Raw genomic sequence first — 22551 nt, forward strand, 5'->3', positions numbered from 1 at the left:
TGCTGGGGCCTCAGGGTCGCAGCTCACTCTGCTTTCTGCCCTTTAATCTGTATCACAGCTATGAAAATGCAGCCTACCCTCCCCCACTCCTGCACGCGCACACACGCACACGCACATGCACACACGCACACAGACACGCGCACACACACCAGCCTGGTCCCCACAGCAGTTTGTCTTAGAGCAGCGATGCTTTTTAGAAGGAACCAGGACCAGGACAATGCTCACCCCCCGCCCCCCCCCCACACAGGTATTTCCTTAAAGTCTTATCAGATGTTATTCATCAAAGGCCAGAACATCGAAAAAGTCCTTTCTCAGTAGAGAGAGGAGGGGCCTGGGAGGCAGGGAGTCTGGGTTCTGGCTTGGGTTTTGCAGTGACTGGCTCTGGCCACCCCCTCAGGTTTTACTCTTGGGCCTTTTGTTTCCTTCCATGGGTCTCTAAAGCTGCCTTCTCTGTAGTTAAGTGGTGTTGTGGTTTGGAATAATTAAAATGTTTTCCCAACTGTTTTTTGTGTGTGGTGTCAGTGTGGTGGGAGGAGAAGCTTCTATGGTTTTATTAAAAACAGGAGCACCTTGGAGGCAGAAATAAACACGGCAAGGAGAAAACAAGATTCGCCTCAGTGTGCGCCGTGGGAGCCTCCGGGCTGTGACAAGGAAAGAACAGTAAAGCAGCTCCAAGCGTGGATAAGAAGAGTGAAAGCCTCTACCCCTCGGGGGATGTTGATAATGAGGGGGGCTGTGCACGTGTGGGGGCCAACAACACATAGGAATCCCTGTACCATCTCAGTTTTGCTGTGATCCTCAAACTGTCCTAAAAAAGTCAGTTAAAAAGTCGACACAGAAAAGTGAAAAAAACAAAATCCCACCACCCTCACTTCCACCTGGCTATCTCAGATAACTTTAAAAAATAATTTTTTTTGTTAATCCTCACCTGAGGTTATTTTTTTTCATTGCTTTTTAGAGAGAGAGAGAGAGAGAAAGAGAGAGAGAGAGAGAGATGAGAGAAACACATGGATTAGTTGCCTCCTGCACAGGCCCTGACAGGGAGCTGGGGATTGAACCGGCAGCCCAGGTACATGCCTTTGACCTGGAATCGAATCTGAGACCCTTCAATGCTCGGGCTGATGCTCCAACCACTGAGCAACACCTGCTAGGGCTCCAGATAACTTTTGAGAGTTTAAGTCCTAAGGATAGGCCTGCAGAGAGATCTGGGGACAAGCAATGAAGAGGGGAACACATGAGCTGCATGAAGAGATTTAATTAGGGGTATGCAAGATGCAAACAAGTGAGTGCCATCCTTCCAAAAGCCTCCCTGACCCTAAGGAAGGCTCTAAGCCAGCTCTATAGGGCAGGGCTGCACCCAGGGTGAGTCCCTGGCCCGAAGTCAGTGATTCTTTTTAGGTCCCCATGGATGTCCTGTGGCACCTGTGTGTGTGGATGAAAAAGATCAATCACACTTGATTTACTTACTCCCCAGGATTACTGAGCTCAGAGGAGGTTCTCAGAACTCGCCGTCCGGCTAGACCACTACCATGTGAATCATATAACCTTACCTTTTCTGTTCCAGTCAATTCAGAATTAAAAATATTTTTAAAACATTTTCTTTGTTGTTCAGATTGGGTTAATGAAGACAAGATTTGAGTTCAATAAATATACTTGTACACAGGCCCTTTAAATTTACATCAGGACCTGTTTCTAGCAACCTACCCTTGGCAGGGAACTAGAGGGATGAGTTCCAGAGTCCATATGGCCCCGTGTTTTTGTTTTTTATTCCTGTCTTTCTGAGGCTGATTACTTCATCACCCACAGCGGTGTTTGTGAGGCTGGGGTGGATGCTGTTTACCCTGTTGTGACCCATGCCCATCTCTGGCATCCCTAATCCTGTCTAGTTTTCTGTTTACCTAAGAGGAGATAGGTGAGAGAATGGCTCAGCATAAATCTATCAACTGAAGAGGAAAAACAACTTATAAACACTGGCCTTTCATACGTGAAGCATAAACAATAGAGGCCAAGACATTTCTAGAAAGGCTGACTATGGTATGGCAAATATCCTGGCCTGTGGAATAGGGAAATCTGCTATGCACCTTCAAACAAATTACTTCCTTTCTCTTTCTCAGTTTCCCTATGAATAAAAATTAGAAATTGACTTCTGAAAGGTCACCCAAGTCTAAAGCTTTATGTCTCTATGTAATAATAGCCGACACTTGTGGGTAACACGCTGTCCTCATCAAGTGTTGAGCTAAGAGTTTTATATGCACTACCTCCTCTGTGAAGGTGACAGAGACACAGAGAGGTCAGATCACTTACCCAGGGTCACATTTGGCAATTGGCAGCGCTGGGATTCCAAATTGCACACTTTGACCCTGGTGCCCATGTTTTTAACCACTGTCCTACATTAGTCCCCTGTGTGAACCAAATCGTTGGGGAAACTGGCTTTTAGGGTTTAGCCGTCCTCCGGGCAGTGGTGAGATGTTCCACTCTGTGACTGTCCTTCTGCTCCTTCCTGTCACTTCTCAATCTCTGCTGCTGCCCACTAAGATTCCACACCAGAAGGACCCAGAATCGTGGGAGGGAGTGCTGCCGCCGAGGAGGAGTGTATGGGTGAGAACAGCCCACAGCCCGCTGGCTTACCCCGTGTCCATATGTGACTGATGCTTGAGTTCAGCCATGAAGCAAGAGAACCAAGGAAAAGTAGAGGACCTACCCAGAGACAGGAAAGGACATGTGAGACTCAGGGTGATAGGAGAGAGCGTAGGCAAAGAAACACAGTCCCAAGAGCCCCATGAAAGCTGCTCAGATATGGTTAAAGAGAAGAGTAAGAAAGCCTCTGGGAAGTAAATTTTTCACTTAGTGACAGTGCATGTTAACATTGACTTTTCAGGACTTCTTGGGTGTTAAAAGCAGAATGGGTGTAAACATTTCCTAGTAAGCAATCTGCAGTCTCCGGCGTAATTATTTAGGGCTTGAAAGAGGGATAAAAGTACAAATGTGAAAATTTCACGTGGATTTCAGTACTAGAACGTGTGGGTTACTAATACTAAAAACCATTGGTGTGTGCCTGTCATAACTGCTTAAAACAGCCCTTTGACTCTTTGAAGTTTTTGAGAGGGTAGTGAGGTATAGAGGTATAAATACAAACTTTCTGAACCCTACTTCTATAACTTACTAGCAGAATAACCTCACAAATGTTGTACAGCGTACTTGTGCCTTGGATTTTCCTCTTTCAGGTGAGTAAAACTCTACTTCATAGTATTGTGGTCATTGAGCAAGTCCCTACCTGTACATTACTCAGAACAACAGCTGGCACATGCAAGCACGTGGAAGGCTAGTTATTGTTTCAAGCAAAACACATGCATTTAGTTTGCTAACTTTGCCATTTACAAATGATCCTCCCATTTGTTCAGAAAGACTCTTTCTTGCCTTGATTCTATTAGGACCCCACTGAATGTCATAGTTAAATCATGGAGACATTATATGCAGTGTTTCCAGCAAGGAGGTACCATTTTGTGTTCAGAAATAAAAAAGGCAGCAATGAGAAGGATGGGGGCTTTAGATGAGATTTCCAGGTCCCTTCTCCAGAACCTGTGCAGTTTCCATGGCCGGGATTAAAGGCTCTTTCTGAGGTAGGGTGGACCAAGGCCACAGGAAGGACTGAGCTTTGGGACCAAATGATTCTCTCTGCAGATCAGTAAGGTTCTTCAGAGGGTAAGGGGGGAAAATCCTTAGTGTAAGATTTTTGTTAAGTCTCTGCCTTATTATCAGATAGACTTTATAAAGGCCCTTTGGACACTCCCCTCAACTCCTAGCCTAGCAGATCTATCTCTTTAGAAGCAAAGGGGTAAACATAGTAGAACGTCAACCATAAAAAATCTACTTTTTAAGTTTTAAAAATCTACTTTGAAATAAGCTGATGAGGACTCTTCCCTTACTTTATCTCTTTGCTTGTATTCTATTTGGGGAAAGGTTTCCTTTTAATTATTTGGATGCTAGAAACACCCCACTAATTTGATCACCAAGAATCAAGGTCAAATTACTAAGATATTTTACTTTTAATATTCTTAATGTAACACTAACTGTATTAGTCAGTATTCTCTAGAGAAACAAAACCAATAGATTAGATGTATAGATAGATAGATAGATGATTGATAGATAGATAGATAGATGATAGATGATAGATAGATGATAGATAGATAGATAGATAGATAGATAGATAGATAGATAGATAGGCCCTTGCATTAGGCATGATGTTATACTGAGAGAGAGAGAGGGAGAGAGAGAGAGAGAGAAGGGAGAGAGAGATTTTAAGGAATTGGCTAATGTATCTGTGGGAGCTGCCAAGTCTGAAATTTGTAGAGCATGTCAACAGGCTGGAGTTTCAGGTTAGAGTCAATGTTACTGTCTTGAGTCACAAATCTTGCAGGTTTAAGAAGAATTTCTTTTCTCTCTCCACCCCCAGAAACTTTAGTTTTTGTTCTTAAGTCTTTCAACTAATTGGATGAGGCCCACCCACATTATGGAGGTCTACTGATATAAATGTGAATTACATCTACAAAACAGCCTCACAGCAACATCTAGACTGGTGCCTGACCAAACAGCTGGCCACTATAGTCTAGCTATGTGGAGACGTAAAATTATCACACTAGCTCTACTGATTATTTAGAGTCTCAGGATTTATTTATATAAACTCACTTAATTCTCAAAAAAGCCAGTGAGCTAGGTAACAATCAATATAGACGAGGAAACTGAAGCCCAAATAAATAAAGTAATTTGCCCCAAGTTACACAGTTGGTAAAGGACAGAGTTGGCATCCAGGCTGAGCAGATCTGGCTCCTGAGGCAGAGAGCTTTAAGCAGGGCACTCTACTAACCTGAAGCACATGCCCATGTTCCATCTCCTTTCTGACTCTCCAATTCACCCAGTAGAGTGATATCCACAAGCTGAGCCTCAACAAGTCCCCAAGTCAGATATGAGTAGTAGGTGCTCAGTAAGCCCTGAGTGATTAAGTGGATGAATGAACAGATGGATGGAGAAGTGGAGAATGAATCTTCAGTCTTTATGATGAGGAATCTGAGGCATTGGAACACATCACTGAGTTTTGACTCTCAAGGAGATCCTGGTTTCTGTGGTGGTGGGTTGGGGGTAGATAAAAACAAAAAAACATGGCAATGTGGTAAAGATTATAATTTTTAATACTTTGGTATAAGACAGAATTGAAGATATGATAATGCTTTCTCCCTGAATTAGACATGATACTAGAAAAGTTAATTAATCTCTCCATACCCTTTTTTCCCCATCTGTAAAATAAAATAAATATATGTAACTCACAGTAAGAAATAAACACAATTGATTGAGGTAATTCCTATAAAATGCTGAGCCCTATACTGGGAACATGGAGAATGTTTGATAAATGATAGCTGTACTGTAAGAACTGGGTAAGTGTCCCATGGCCATAGATCAAAGGGTGGTAGGCAGGCTGTGATTTCTTCATTTTGAAGTTCTGTAAATATTTGAACAAAACTTGCAGGCAAAGGAAAGACTTTATACTAAAATGTAGAGCAGTCACAGATGAGTGAACTGTATCTCAAATATGACCCAAATGTGCATATATGTCCCAGTGATTTCCAAAATATAAATAAGCTTTAACTTTGTAAAGCTGTATATTTCACCTAAAAATGTAGATTCTTATAAAAAATTAGTGGCCATACTGTGCATCTCTAGATAGATTCTCTGGTTTCCGATTTCTCCACAGTGTCTGCTGTTCCTACTTTATCCATTGATGTCACTTCTCTGGATCCTATAGGCCCTTGGTGTCATCAATGAGTGCAGAGGACATGCATGTAGTAAGTAGTTGAGTTGACTGGACTTGCATACCATGCTCAGGAGTGTGAGCTTTATCATGCACTGCAATAAGGAGCAATCACAGAATTTTAAAAAGAAATTTGAGTGGACTTGTGTTTTAGGAAGGTTTTGGGGGAGCTGCAGGAGGCAGAGATAGAGGCCAGTTTAATGGAAAGGCTGTGAAAATTATGCAGAAATGAGTAGTTAAATAGGTTTGAATGATGTTAAAGGCAGAGGCATTGGAGACCCAGAGAGGTGTGCACCTGTTGGAGATGTGAGAGATGAATTTTGTCTGTCCTAATGACATTTTAAATAGTTTTGCTGAGTCAAGAATGGTAATAATTTTTAAAAATACTGGTGGTTTTGGCCACCAACACTGGACAGAGACATCATGTGTGTTCCTGAAGGAGAGCATTGGATGGGAAGCAGGACTCTGATTTCCTTTCTCGGTTCTATTTCAAAGATGGGAAAAGCAGGACCTTTAGGGTTTATACTGTGTATCAGACTTTAATATGGCTCCTTCCCAGGAGATTTTCAAGGACAATTATATTAGGCATGGTGTAGTCTGTAAAATGCAACCCTGCTATATTGTATGGAGGAATAATAAGATTTGGGACAGGGAGGAATAATGGGCATTGAGATTATTTCCAATTAATATGTAAATGTAAATAATTAGCTCTGACTACGGTTATTTGGATTTTTTCTTGTGGGCAATAGGAAGACATGGAAAGGTTTTAAGTAGTAGCCAGGCCTAATCGGGTTTGTTTGATGATGTTTTTAACATTTCTCTGAAGAATTCAGAATGGATTATGGAGATGGACAGTGGAGGGGCGCAATAGTGCATTCTAGTTAGAAGAGTGTGACTATATTCTGGGTGGGAGCTGGAGGCCAGGACTAGAGGGTCCGAAGTGAGAGAAAAGTGGGAATAACCTGTTGAAAAAATATGATGGGATTAGATCAGTTATATGCTGGAGACCAGTTAACTGCCTGATTAAGGGACTATTGTCATATTGCTGGACAGAGATCTCAACCTTTCCCCCCTCACTTAATCATACATGTGGGAGAATGTATGATTGTACGCAATTCCGGGTGCACTAGCCACAAATGTTTCCCCATTCAAGAATATAATACTTAAATGTATTTGAATCCCAACTGTATGCTCACTCTTTTAGGTCCTCAGCCTGAGGCTTTTAGAAACACAAACCTGACTTCCTTCTATTTTGCTGAAAAAGTATTATTTCATTGCCAAACGCTGGCTCTAAGGAATAAACTAGCTATTCAATTACTAGATTAACTACACAATTTTATAATATTAAAAAGTTAATTATGACTCATCTTCTAATTAATGCTCACTGGCTGTGAGTCATAATGAAGCTGGTGAAGTCAATGTGGCAAAAATGGCTATCAACAGGGGCTGTAGCCCCAGATTTCGCACACGGCAGGCCTGGTTTTGCTGATGGTTAGCTGTCCAACGTTAGGCAACATTAGTTACTAATTACCCTTCTGATGCCTCATTTCTTCATCTGAAAATAAGGGTACTAGCACTACCATCATTGGTTGGCGGTAAGGAGAAGCTTATTACATAAAACATTTAGAAGAAGGCCTGGCACAGGTTAACCGCTCAATGAGTCTTATCTCTTACAATAACTGGTGTAGGAGGAAGACAGTGGGGATCGAACCGTATGTAACAGTCAGGATGGAGAATGGAGTGGAGGTGAGAGATTTTGCAATGGGAGAAGCTGCCTTATCGTGTCATAAAATGAAGTGTAAGAGAACAATTGAGATTCCATACCTTGTAGAAAAATAATTAAAACTAACTGAAATTAATTTTCCAAAGGCATGTGTTCGTACGTACTTTCTACCTTCAAATTAAAAACTAAACTCTCAGAATAAGACCAACCTTCTCTCCCATCCCATCTTCCCACCACTTGAGAAAACCTTAGGAAAGATAACTTTTCTATGAAAGTTGCACAAGATAGAGGTTACAGCAAGTGGAATCAGAATCAATATGTCAACACGAAAAATTGGAAGAAGACAAAGAACACAACATTGCAAAAGGCCCACAGTTCGGAGTGAATTTAAAACTGATTTTCTGTTACTCTGACCTGTAATACCACACATTTGTGGGGTCAAGGCCACTAGATGCCAGCAGTTTGCTGGTTGGATACCTGTGGCCTTACTGCTGCAAAGACCAGGCCGGCTCGCATCGGGCGGCACAGAGTTATCTCCCCCGGTAACTGTCTTCCTCTAACCTCCTTGATGTTGATGGTGGCTACCATCACATTCCCGGGAGCCTCATTAAATATCTTCTAACCACATAGTTTACTAAACATGGCTCTGGTACTTAGAACATGCAAAGACTTGTTTCTCATTTGTTACATTATAATTTTATGAGAACTGTCTTTCAATTTCTTGGTAGGATATAGGGGAGAATCATTTAATTATAATCCAGACACTACCTGTGCTGTCCAATTTGGTAGCCACTAGTCACATGTGACTATTTAAATTTTAATTAATTAAAATTAAAAATTCAATTCCTCTGTTGTACTTGCCACATTTCAAGGGATCAATAGAGTGAGTGGCTTCATTCTGGACAATGCAGGTAAACAGCACTGTCCTAGAGTGTTCTGGCTGTGGTTCTACAATCGATTTTACCAAATACACAGGTTCTACATTGTTTGAATTTTTCTATCCCTCTAAAAATGAGTGTATTATTTTTCTATGGCTATGATAACAAATTATCACAAATGTGGCTTAAAACAACACATTTATTATCTTTACAGTTTTGTAGTTCAGAAAACCAAAATGGGTCTTACTGGGCTAAAATTAGGTTGTCAGCAGATCTTGGTACCTTTCCGGAGGCTCTGGCCCTTGTCCTTGAAGATTCCACAGGCCACCTACATTATTTGGCTCTTGACTCTTCCTCCACCTTCAGTCAACCTTGGGCGAAGCCCTTTTCTCCTTGCCATCTCTAGTTCTGTCTCTTTTGCCTCCTTCTTCCACTTAAAAGGACCCTTGTAATAATATTGGGCCCACTTGGATAATCCAAAATAATCTTCTCATCTCAAGGTCAGTTGGTTAGCAACGTTAATTCCATCTGCAACCTTCATTCCCCCTTTGCCACATAATGTAACATATTCTCAGGTTTGGGGAACTAAGACATAGACATCTCTGGGTGACACTATTATTCTACTTACCTTGATAAGTAAATGTTTTATAAAAAACAATGATTTTCCTTAAAGAGAGATGCCATGTGAGTATATCACAGATAATTATTCATATGTTTCTGATTTAACAAAAATTTTGACTATACATCATGAAATACTTTTAATTAATTATAAGAAAAATCAGATAATAATAGCTTACACTTAATATGCACCAGACTCTGAGGTCTAAGATTCTAAAAGCTTACATGTATGAAATCATGAATGAATGAGTGAATAGAGACATTAACAGCACTTTAAGTAGTAGTGTGGCATAAATAAAGGATATGTAAGGGATATTAATCAGAAAAATGGGGTTCTCTTTCTAGCATAGACATCTACTCACTTATGAAATTTTTTTGAATTTAAATTTTTTACCTAGATAAAAGGAAACCAGGTAAAACAATCTCCATGGTCCTTTTCAACTCTTAATTTTTTTTAAGAATTAAGGTAGAAGAAGAGATAAGATTTTTTAAAAGCACAATATTGCGCAGTACAGCATTGCTCCATATTACATCCAAATAAAACAAAACAGTAGGTACAGGAAGACCAAAGAGAGACGATCCAATCAGAGATAACAGAGCATGTTTTTATTTTTGTTACAAATTAAGATATGATATGACTGAAGAGGTTAAAAAAATGGTTTAAAATAGTCAGCCTAAGCCTGGCAACTATGATTTCATACATTGCTTTATTAAGAATCAAAACTAGAAGGGGGAAAGACCAGAGAGCACTTGTATTTCCAGTTGGGTTAGACTGAGAGTGATTATTAGTAAAAAACGTGTTTAAACAACTTTTCATCTCCCTGCTTTATTTTAACCAGGTGTTTAGAAATACACAGAAATATCATTGCCCTTGGAAGGGGTACTTTTTTTTTTTTAAAGCTATTTGACTTTCTGCAAATAAACCTTTGTACTCAACAAAGTTCATAAACAAACGAGACTCTCTCTGCGGTAGGCATCAATGTGTGTGTCATGCAGACTTCACTGAAAGCTCATCCCAAGGGATAAAATAAAGGCTTTTCTCCATAAATTCTGCAAGGAGGAGCTTTTTGAATGCAATAAACCTTGGATTTGAGAACTCTGAAAAGCCAAAGCTTTCAGATCAAGGTGGTTTAAAACTATGTTTTCTAAAGGGTATTATTCCAGAAATCACAGAGATTCTTAGAACTCTTTGGGCCAGTGATACTCTAAATATATTAACAAATTATCACTGATAAGTACCTTGAAACACCATAACTTAAATGTATTTTTACACAAAAACTATAGATAAAGTTACTTATATTTTTAATTAAAAATTTTCCTATGTAGAGATTGAGAACTAATTAGATAAAACTACTAGATCTCTCTCTGTCTGTATCGCCATCTCTATCTATATTATCTATCTACTTACCTATCTATCATGTGCCTGACTATTCACCTACTGTGTAGCTCATTGAACATGCTACACATTAAAATTCCATTATCATTCCCAATTCTTCTTGAAAAAGAGAAGTATGCCCTCTCTCCTGGAGATTGTATGGGCTTTCACTGTCTGTTACTCACATTCATTCATTCAATCATTTATTCATCTTTCATATTGTTAAAGCACCTATTATTTTCCAGGAACTGGAGTTACAATAATGAAAACATATTCCAGTGCTGGTGACAGGCACCTGAACCAACCATTGTAATGCAGTATGGTAAGTTCTATGAAAAAATGTAAGTAAAAGGTTATGGAAACAGAGTGGAGGAGCACTTAAAATTTGAGATAGGAAGGAAAGGCCAGAGCTGGTATTAAAAAGATGTTACTTAACACTGAATCTTGAGGGATATGAATCAATCATTGATTATTGTTTTCCATCCATTCATTCACTCATTGCTACTCTGTGCCAAAGCAATGCAAAACCAAAGCCATCCTTTTTTTCAAGTAATTCAAAATCTATTTGGGAAACAGACCTATAAAGAACTAGAGTAGAGTGGTTGTTGTTAGGATAAAACTGTGTGTGTGTTGGGCACACTAGGGAGAAGTTCTGATAGGGTGACAAAAAGAGGTACTGAGAATAGGGAGGGCAATACCTGGGAAGAAGAAAAGTACTTAAAAAATGGAAGTCAGGAATTTTGGGCCGAGTATATGATATATCTGTTAGGGAGCCATGAAATTTGAAGCCTCAAGACAGGCAAGGAAGAGAGGCTCTGAAGAGCCCTCCATGCTGAGGACTGTGGATTTTATTTTTTGGGTTATGAGGAGGCCCTGAATGCTTTTATGTAGAAGCACTGGGTGTTTTCTGCGTGCCCCTCTACATGCATTATGCCATACCCTCCACCCTGCTCTGTGGTCCAGGAGGTGAATCTTTATGGTTGCACCTGGGGTCTCTCTTGCCCTCTGACTGACCAAAGAGAAGCACCTTTTGGAAATCTGAGGGCTGGAGAAGAGCAATGTAGCAGATGCTATTGGTGTCCTACCCTATCTTTTTTGTCAGAACAGTACACTTATTGTACAGGAACTGCAGGTTGTTGCTAACAAATTATATTTTAGCAGCAATGAGAAGAGTCCTTGGCTAGTGAGGGCCATCTTACCAGGAGATGCCTAGGAAGTTACACAACTCTCTACTTTATCAGTGGCCATAACTAGTGGTTGACCAGTGAAAGAGTATAACAGCCCAGCCTTCTTGGATCTAGACAGCACAACCTCTGTAAACATTTGAGTCTCCAGAGCTCCTTGTGTGTTCAGGCTGAGGATGAATTTCTTCTGAAACCACATCTTTGTTTAGGTTCCTCCTTAGCTCTTTCCTGCTTCCTCTGTCCCTTTAATGGTCTATCCTAATAGTGCTCCCTGAATAAATCATTTGCATAAGATTCTCTGCCCAGACTTATCTTCTAGGGAACCTGATTTGAGATAGTTGGTACTATAAATAGTCCTGTAAAGCAAACTCCGAAGATTTAACTCTGAAGTTGGATCATACACTGCTGGATGACAATGAAGACCCTGTTTCTTGTGGTAAGTGGAGTGCTGATGGTTTCTTGGATGTTTTAGCAGTACAGTTGCTAAGGTGATAGTGATGCATGACCTCCTACAGTATCTCCGGCATTTAAGAGATGCAGGGAAAACAATAAAATTAAGGAATGTGGAATTGGGTGGCTATTGATGCATGCTTGAAAAAGGATTCAGAGGAGAAAATGGTTGATCATCAATTTAAAGCTAAGTGCGAAAGCCAGAGGTCCTCCTTGAGTCTTTAGAGAGATGCTTGTCAGCTGCAGCTGGAGGGCATCCTGAGCTGCTGAACATACATAGGACTTAATTAAAAGAAGAGCAGAACTTCAGAGAAGGCTGAATTCACAGCCCAGGTACAACTGGGGATGCCATGATAAGATATGTGCTTCAGAGAGTGGGAGAGATAAGGCATACAGAGATTCAGTGGCTTATTACATATGTGACACTTTTAGGGATCCAGTGGCCTATGGCATACTGAGATACTCCTTCCAGCATAAAGGGAAAGTACTGAAAAAAAGAAGCAAAGTGCAGCAAATACCACACTTGCAAATACTGCACTGGATGATTTAGCAAGTTATGTGGAAAGCTGCCAGTTTTCAGTGAGGGCCTTGAGCAAGAAAGGGCATGTCCAGGCTATAGTACAAGCAGTCCTACAACTTGGGTTAATGGTGCAAGAGTTATCTGTAGTAGATAAAGACACTTGTGGAGTCTCTGACAAGTCCCAACAGAAGAGCTTCAAAGCAGACAACTGAGATTCTGGAGAAAGATCATGCCACCTACGGTAGAGAACCCCATTCAAAATGCAGCTGCCGGAATGCTTACTGGGCAAGGTATATTGGCCAGGGTTCTCCAAAGAAACAGAACCAATTATATATATGCAATATAAATATATATGTGTATATGTTATATAAAATATAAGTGCAAGTAATACACAACGTATTATATTAATATATTATATAATAATTATACATATTAATATAAAATATATATAAATTATAAATATATATGAAGAGATTTATTATAGAAATTGAGTCGAACAATTATGGAAGCTGAGAAGTCCTATGATCTGCTGTCTGTAAGCTGGAGACCCAAAAAAATCGGTGATAGAATTAAGTCCATGTCCAAGGCTGGGAAACTTGCAGCACCAATGTCTGAGGGCAAGAGAAGATGAATGTCTCAGCTGAGGCAGAGAGCAAATTCACTCTTTTGCCTTTTGTTTTATTTAGGCCCTCAATGGATTAGGTGATGCCCACCTGCATTGGTGAGAAAGCTCTTCTTTACTCAGTGCCCTGATTCAAACACTAATTTCTACCTAAGATATCCTCACAGACACACCCATAAGTAATGTTTTACCGGCTCTCTGGTCATCTCTTAGCCCAATTACATTGACACATAAAGTTAACCATCAAAGTCCACCCCTTGTCAACTTGGCATATATATGCATCTTCTTAAGCCATATTTAATCTCCATATAAGACAATAACAAGGTCATAATTCCACATTACATGATACAACTATCCTGTGTACAACTGAAAATATACTAATCCCTTCTCCAGAAGAAGAGCTAATGTCTTTGAATGATGGTTATGTTTCTCCTGATATATCCCATAGCTTAAGTACTATGATGTAAAATTAACAATACTTAATTACTGATATAAAGTCACTACATCTTATGTTACATGATAAAGAATAAGAGAGGAAAGGAAACAAGGATATGTGCTTAACATATGTGTATATACACACAAACATATTCCCAATAAAATTAGGAGGCAATACTCCTGACAATTACAGTCCCTGTGTCTGTAACTGGTTACATGGTCATAACTGGTATCTATAACTACCTTCTACTACCCACTCTCTATTCCCTATGCCTTCAGCAAGCACCTCATCTGGTCATGGTTCTTCGCCTGGCAGGATAACTCATACCTTCATTCCTAAAGGGTCTGGATCATTAGTAGTCCTGAATGGATTGCGCTGTACTTTTTCATTGACCTTAATCACAGGGCATGGTGATATTAAGTGGTGTCCAAAAAGATCTCCTGTATTCCAGACATATGCTTCCTTACCTTCATTGTGGAATAGTAGTCTAATTTCCCCTTGGTAGTCAGGGTCACAGAAAGGGTAAACACCTGACCAAGTGACATCAAGCAACCATGAGGCCAGAGCTGCTTATTATGAGCTGGTTACTGTCAGACCCACCAAGTCATAAATGTCAGCAGTGCCAGCAGCAATTATCTATAAAATGGAAGGGTTACATTTCAGTCAACCTTAAGCAGGTCCAAAGGTCATAAGTAAGCTGAAGGAACAAGTATCCCAGACTTCCATGTCACACAACACAGTCTCAACAGCTCACACAGCTTACACTGTAGCCTCATGGGAGACTCCTTATGACCAGCTTACCAGAGGACAAAAACAACTGTCTTGGTTCATGGATGGTTCAGCTTGGTATTTTAGTGTGGGCTAAAAACAGGCTGTTATCATAATACAGTCCCACTCAACAGCAGCCTTGAAAGGCAGTAGTAATGAGAAAATCTAAACAATGGACAGGGCTTTGGTCAGTATTATCTAATTTTGTTGAGAGACAAGTAGCTCGAAATAAGGATATACAGGAAGGTATATATAGTGGTGAATGACTTGGCTCATTGGTTAGAGCCCTGCAAGGAGCCAAACTGGCAGACTTGGGACAAGGAGGTCCCGGGAATAAGAATGTGGATAGACATGGGAATGCGAACAAAGTAAGAGGAATTTACCCTCTAACGCTGGCACCCATCAGAGAGCACCACTGTCAAAGGGATAAAACAGCCAGGTGTGGATGACAATCCAGCAGATTATCAGCCAACCTCTGTGCTTGCCCAATGGACTCATGAACGGAGTAGTCATGGTGACAGAGGTGGAGACTATCTATGGACCCAATAGCATGGGCTCCTCACCAAAACTCATCTAGCTAATGCCACAGCTGAATGTCTGACCTATACAGAAACACATTTTAATGCTGAACTCCTGATATGATAACTCCTTTGAGGAAACCAATCAGATGCTTGGAGGCAAACTGATAACACTGGAACCCTCTCATCCTGACAAGGGCAAGAATTCATCTTGAGCAGTAATGACACATGTTCCAAGTATATGTTTACCTTTCTAACCAGCAGTATCATTCAGCATCACATACAAGGACTCACAGAGTGATCACATAAGGTGGCACTCTTCAAAATATCACCCCAAATCAAGATAATCCCTTTAATGACAAAAGAGACATGGTGATGGGAGCAGAGCAAAAGAATCCACTGGTCCTACTATGTACTGAATCATTTGGAGGCTGGAAAAGCCCATTTTAAGGCACAGCTATAGTGCCAACTTGGACATGACATCCCCTATTGGGAAACTGCTGTCCTTCAGAAAGCAGTTAATTTATTCTAAAACAATGGCCATTTAATGGTGCCATGTCCCAAATAGGTAGAATACATGAGTTCAGAAACCAATATATGGAGGAAGTAGTGGCCCTACATCACCACTCTAGGGCCCCGCTGGGAGAATTTGTGTTTCCTTTCTCCTCAACTTTAGACCCGACACATCAGAGCTCCTATTTGCCAGAGGAGGGATGCCTCCACTCAGAGACACAGCAGGAGTCTCACTAAACTTAAGCCATGGCTGATACCTGATCATTTACAATTCTTCAACAAGCATATAAAGGAGTTACCATACTGGCACAACTATATACCCTGGGATATTTTAACCTGATAAGAAAGTAGGGTTGCTAAATAGGGGCAGAGAGGAATATATTTGGTACTTAAGTGAACTACAGGTATCTCAGTACTTTCATGCCTTACTTTATAAATGAACAAGTACAGTAATCATTGCCTGGGAGAGCATCGTAACCAGGGTAGCATGTTTCTCAGGGGTGAGAGACTGAGTCATCTCACCAAACAAGCTACCTAGATCATCAGCAGTTCTAGGTAAGAATAAAGGGAATGTAGAAGGAGATTATGAGTATCACAAACTTGAAACCCATTGCAGCAAAGGAAGCTGTAATTTATGCTGCTAATACTCCTCTTACAGGTTTCTTCAGAAATTGAGATCAACCCAAATTCTGAAGAAGCTGAGAACAGATGGGAAGAGCTTATTATAAGAGCAAGTGGATCTGAGAAATCCAAGTGGTGGACTGTGGCAGAAGCTATGGGGACCTCTCCAGCTGGTGCACCCAACCTCTGCTGGCTGCAGGTAGTGGTTGATACCTCCTCAACCTGACATATTTCTCTGGAAGATTGCTTTAGGTTGATTGAAGCTGTGACAACCAGAGATTTCTGAGAAGTTAATCTGTCTTCTCCCCAGCAGTCAGCTGATGGCCAATGACTGACTAATGTACAGACATTACACTGCAGCACTCCTTTTTCCAAGCAGAAAAATCTCTGGCTGCTATTTATGTTCAAGAACATTCCATGGGATTAGATTGAGACTAAATCTCTCCTGAAATCACATTTTTGCCTAACTCCATTCTTTGCCTTTTTTCACTCTCCTTCCTCTGGTAGAGATTTCAGTTGAGTACTCCTTCATTGCTCACCTGACACAAGACTTATGCTCTGCTTCTAGGTTATCAGATCTAAGCCAACTGGCTGTGCCCAGGGCTGCATTCCTCTACCGAGCACCACAGTCTCCTCTGGTGGTCATGTTCTGTAGCTACAGCTCTCTAAATGATCTCTCCCCTTTCCCTTTAGGACACCTTATGGTAGTGGCTTTCTCCTGCTGAGAGTGCTGGGTTACTATTCCTTGATTCTTGCTCACGTCTTTGAAAACAGGCCCTTTATTTAATTCTCAATTCCCCATTTTTGTGTGACACTGATTTTCTCTCACAATCCTGGCTAATAAAGTAGGGACAAGCAGGGGGTGATCTGATCAGATTTACATCAGAAAGATCAATCCGACATCAGTGAAAAGGAGAGATTATAAGAAAGACAAGTCAGCCTCAAAGAGATTATTTAATATGTTATTGTAATAATTCAGAAAATAATTGAAACAGTTGCAACTTCAATATCCATGGAGATAGCCTATTGGGGGTAAATTTGAGAGCTAGGTAGGCAATAAAATTGGTTTAAGGGTTAACAAGTCCTAAGTTCCTGAGAGAACCACAGATACTATCTTATGACTCCATTAAACAATTGTGTTTCCATAGATTAAATAAATTTATACTTACCCTCTACTTGCTGTAGCCTTAATAGAACATCATGATTATATGGATAGTTGTTTTAAAGGACAAAACTAAGTAAATGTTATACTACAGTTAGAAGCAAGACAGTGAAAGTACATGATAAGGAATAGTCATAACTCTAAGGTTATAAAGTACAGATTGCCTAACTTTTATAACCAAACACGTCTTCAATGAAATTGCTACATTACACAAACATCTCTGAGTAACAACTTAAAATTCCCCCAAAAGTCATACATGGATTTTTAGGCATTCATCTCCCAGGGACTATATTTAATTATGTTTAATCATATTTGCTACTGCTATTAAAAGAGTTACAAAAATATTGTTATTATTAAATATTATTTAAAGAGTAATTAGCATTTGTTGGGTTCGCTGTGCATATAAATTGCTAACTCTAAATTTTCATATAAGTATAGTGGAGTAATGAATAATGTGTATGTTTTTTATATAAACTTTATAATTGTATATGCTGCATACTTTATTACATATTAATATTTATAGATATTAAAATTATATAATATATTAAAATTGTTTATGAATATATAATTTTCACCCAAGTTTTTCTTCTGGCAAAACATTCAGAATTGAATTACTAAGTTATCATTTGCCTTTTCAGAAATGAGTAATAAGCAAAAATATAAAAATGTAAAAATTACCTACAGATTTCTGAGAACAGCATGGCTAAAATATGGGGTATATGTGCCTGGAGAGAGTGTTGTAAAAGTTAGCAGAGGTCAAGTTATGAAAGATCTTCATGTCCATGCGCAGAATAGTTGGGATTTAGGGACTGACTGAATATTGACGGGGGGGGGGGGGCGGGGAGGGGGTCAGGGAACTGAGTTTTCCAGATTGGTTGATAGAGTGGATATAATTCTATTTACAGGCATACATCGAAGATATTGCGGGTTCTGTTCCAGACCACAGTAATAAAGCAAGGATCACAATAAAGCAAGTCAGAGCCTTTTTGCTGGTGGAGGGTCTTACCTTCAGTTTGTAAACAGCACAACATCTGTGAAGCACAATAAACAGAAGCACAATCAAGAGAGGTAGATGCCCATACCCAGAAGTGTAAGTAGAGGGGATAGGAAGACGGGGCTTTCACTCCGAAGAAATGCACGGGAAGAATAGGCAGGCTTCTGGGACGGCCGAAGAGTTAACCTAACGTCAGTGTTAACACTGGAATTGGCGGAGTGAGGGGGTAAAGGAATCGGACCAAAGACACCTGTCCCCCCTCTGACACACACAGTACCGCTGCTGTTAGCTGTGCTAAGCTGCATTGTTGGTTCATGGTTCTTGTTATCTTACCAACTCTGCTGGGAACCAGGGAGACAGACAGCTGGCTAGAGCTCGTAGGGGCACGTAGGAGGCAGGATTTTGGCTTGGATGGAAAGTGCCAGATAACAGGTCTTTCATAATTTTCTTTTTTCCTTCTTTGGTCTATCTCAATTTAGGGAAATTCTCTTCTCCTCCCAGATCACACTCTCACTGCACTTCAGGAATTTAATTTCTCTTTCCTTGGTTACACATTCTCTCACTGCACTTAAGGAATTTGAGTTACTTCCTATCAGTTTTGAATCACCATATTTGGCAGTCCTGGAGTCATTTAAACATACTCTCATCTCATTGGTATTATTTTGTCTTCTGAAAACAAATCTGGTGTTTTCCCAGGTTCAGTCCTTCAGTTGTACCTATCTCATTCATTCATATTTATTTTATTTTTTAAAATCCTTATCGGAGGCTATGTTTTTATTGATTTTAGAGAGAGATGAAGGGAGAGAGAGTGAAACATAGATCTGTTGTCTCCTATATGCACCCCAACTGGGGATCCAACCTGAAACCTAGGTATGTGCCCTGATGGGAAATTGAACCTGCAACCCTTTGGTGTATGGGATGACACTCCAACCAACTAAGCCACTCAGCCAGGGCTTAGTCATTTATTTTTTAAAGGTCCTGGCTCTCACCCGGCCTGGTGTGGCTCAGCGGTTGAGCATCCACCTAGGATCCAGGCGATCGGGGTTCGATTCCCGGTCAGGGCACATGCCCGGGTTGTGGGCTCGATCAATGACTCTCTCATCATTGGTGTTTCTCTCTCTCTCTCTCCCTCTCCTTTCCTCTCTATGAGATCAATAAAGATATATTTAATAAATAAATAAAAATAAATAAATAAATAAATAAATAAATAAATAAATAAATAAATAAAGGTCCTGGCTCCACCTCTTTTTAGTGTAAGCAGCCTCATGCTATGGAAGGACTCCTTGAAGAAGAAAAGGAATTCTGGTTCCAGTTTGCCTGTTCAGCTTTGAGCCAATGCTTCAGCCACTGGGTTTCTGGTTACTCATTCTGACTAATTGTCACACAGGAAGGGGCTGAAATAAATGTCCTTTAGTGACTTTTCTATCCACAAAATTCTATGACTCTTAGCTTGTCCTGGGTGAACTGTGAGCCTGTCCATCTGTTCTCCTGTGAGGTCATAACTGTATGTTGATTATTGGATCTATTACATTGTATTGAAATAATCCTTTCATTTATTTATGTAATATATATTTACTGAGCTAGTGGCTGACTCTATGCCAGGTAGCCGCTAAGCACAAAGAACAGGACAATGGCAGACAGTCCTTTCGGAGCTTCCGTGTACCTAGGAATACAAATGAACATTCACAGGTGTGATGAACTTGCCAGAGGACAGAAGTAGAAGGTATGAAGGGATGTAAGGCAGCGGGATCTCCCCTAATCAGGAAAGCCTCCCTTGAAGGGTTTTACACAGAAACCGATAGGACAACAGTGTCCTGGGGAAGAAAAGGGAAGGATGGGCCCTGACCAGGTAGCTCAGTTGGTTAGAGCGTCGTCCTGATGCGCCAGGGTTGCGGGCTCCATCCTCAGTCGGGGCACATACAAGGATCAACCGAAGAATGTGTACATAAGTGGAGCAACACACCCACGTCTCCCTCTTTCTCTCTTCCTCTGTCTCTAAAATCAATACATAAAAAGAAAAGGGAAGAATGCTTCAGACAGAGGGATTAGCGTGTCAGAATGTCTGCAGATGGGTGAGAGCAAGGATTTGGAAGAAGGTGTGTGTAGCTGGGGAAGGAAGAGAGAATGAAGGGGGAAGTACAGGAGGTGGGGGTCTGCTCACACTGTGCTCAGGGCATTTTGGGGTATCTAAATGTTTTGGACTCTATCATGTGGGCAATAAGAAGCCTCTGAAAAGTGTTATGTAGGAATGTGCCCTGATCATATTTACATTTTAAGAGCTTCAATCTGGATTGATAATGATAATGAAAATAAAATAACTTTTATAGCATGCTTACTATAGGCACAGCTATAAATTCTTTACATAGATTGTCCTACTTAATCCTCCCAGCAACTGTCGTTGTTCCTAGGACTGCCACAACCAACTGCCACAAGCTGAGTGGCTTGGAATAATGGAAATTTCTCGTTCGTGGTTCTGGAGGCTAGAAGTCTAAAATCAAGGCGTCTGTCAGGGGGCTGCTGCGGGTCTTCGGCATTCTTTCACTGTAGGTTCATCCCTCCATTTCTGTCTTCATTTTCATACGGCATCTCCCCTGTGTCTCAAACCTTCTTTCCTCTGTTGTGTCTTTATGTCCAAATTTCCCTCTTCTTATAAAGATACGAGTCATTGGGATTGGTCCATCCTAACCTAGTGTGACCTCATCTTAACTGGATTACATCTGCAAAGACCCTATTTCTAAATGATCACAATCTGCGGTTCTGTATAGACATGAATATGGGGGGCACACTATTTAACCTACTACAATTACTTCAACAGGTTAACCCGATTTGAGAGGTGCAAAGTTAAGAAATATGACTAAGCTGTTGGTGTATAAATGAGTCCAGCCTAGATTAGCCTAAATCAGCCCTGTCAACTCACGAGCATCAGTTAGAAAAATGAAGGTTTGTCATGAAAACCATTGCATTTTGAGGGTGGTTTGGTGCACAGCTAGAGCTAACAGATTCACCAATCTTCTAAGAAGGTGACCTAGTTGAACTAGCTGTAGGATAGTGAGATATTGATGGGTGAGTCAGGGAAGGGCATGGAAAAAAGCAATCAGTCATCTCCCACATCTAACTGCATCCCAATATTTCATGCACGTTCTAAGAGTTCAGTGGAAATATCTGCAGATTTGCTTTAGAAAGGAACATATTTTTGAGACATGATTTATTTTATTCCCCATATAAAGCCTGCTAAATTGATCCAAGATCTGAGGTAAAATGATAAATCTTTTCTACGTGAGAGCAGTGCTTGGGGTTTGAGAATCATCTTTTATGGTGACATATAAGCTTCATTATAGATTTGGATTGCATTATTAAATTATTTATCATCTTAAAGAAACTGAAAATAATTTACTTAACATTAAAAAGGAGAAATGGCAAAGCCTACTTTTCAAAGCAACTAAAAGTTGCTAATTCTGATTTTTAAGTGTTGAAAAAACTATTACCAAACTCTCGAGAACATGCAAACAAAGGTCATGAAAAATATAATAACCTTTATGGTAAAGGGATGGTGTCTGGAGTCAGGGATAGACAGGGTTGAATTTCAACCTCACCACTTAACTAGCTGTGGCAGCCTTGAGAACACACCTCCCAGAACTACAGGGAGCATAACTGTTGGCTCTCATCGCAGGCCTTAAGATCCTTTACTGTGTTGGGGCTGAGGCCATGCCTTCCACTGATTGCTCTGGCCAATGACTAAACATGACAGAAATACTAGGCTGACCCTTTGTCTTTTGTCAACAACTTTGGCTCACAGGCTCCTAACAATTTTGCCAAAACTTCCTTAGACTACAGTCTAGGATGCTTTCACCCAACCTCTTCTTCCTCTCTCCTTTATTGAGGGTTAGAGTGTATTGTGGTCTGGTTTTTCTCCCTTCCTCCTCCAGCTCCCTCCTCATTTTCTTCCACACGAATATTACCTCTAATAAAAACTTTACACATTATTCCCATGCTGGCAGCTACTTCTTGAGGACTCAGACTAACACAACAGCCTCCCTGAGTCTCAGTTTCCTCATGTGAAAATAGAGCCTATTCCACAGGATTGTAACAAGGTTTAAATGAACCAGTGCATTTAAAGCAAAATTGTACAATGACTGGCATTTGTAATGTTTGAATTAATTAATGGAAACTTTTATTATTGTTATTATTATTATTACTTAAGGTTTTTTCTTTCTTTTTTCTTTTTCTTTTTTTGGTCAAAAACAAGCAACACTTTAGCTGATATTAGGCTGAGAACTATTGTTGCTTGGGAGAAATAGGTGTGAAATAAATAGAAAATGAAATAATAAATAATGAACACACTATATACACAATTAATGCAAATATA

At 40.3% G+C, this 22551-nt stretch overlaps 1 protein-coding gene across 9 annotated transcripts in view; it reads left to right on the forward strand.

Annotated features, from left to right (window-relative positions):
* Nucleotides 1–2415: 2415 nt before the first annotated feature.
* Nucleotides 2416–22551, forward strand: part of LOC308557639 (uncharacterized protein) — a 39371-nt gene continuing 19235 nt past the window's right edge. The window contains exons 1-5 of one of the 9 annotated variants that reach the window (XR_013998865.1): nt 2416–2598; nt 10643–12017; nt 16067–16228; nt 18097–18281; nt 19770–19806. Coding sequence is in view for 6 of the 9 variants with exons in the window: in XM_081138292.1 (XP_080994418.1) it covers nt 11991–12017; nt 16067–16228; nt 18097–18210 (303 nt within the window). In the remaining 3 variants the exon portion in view is untranslated. Of the gene's footprint in view, nt 2599–5728; nt 5838–10642; nt 12018–16066; nt 16229–18096; nt 18586–19769; nt 19807–22551 lie in introns of those variants that run through there. The other 8 variants (XM_081138292.1, XM_081138293.1, XR_013998864.1 and 5 more) reach the window with 8 other exon arrangements.

Source organism: Miniopterus schreibersii, assembly GCF_964146895.1.
Source record: "Miniopterus schreibersii genome assembly, chromosome: 5".
In the NCBI taxonomy this organism is placed as follows: Eukaryota; Metazoa; Chordata; class Mammalia; order Chiroptera; family Miniopteridae; genus Miniopterus; species Miniopterus schreibersii.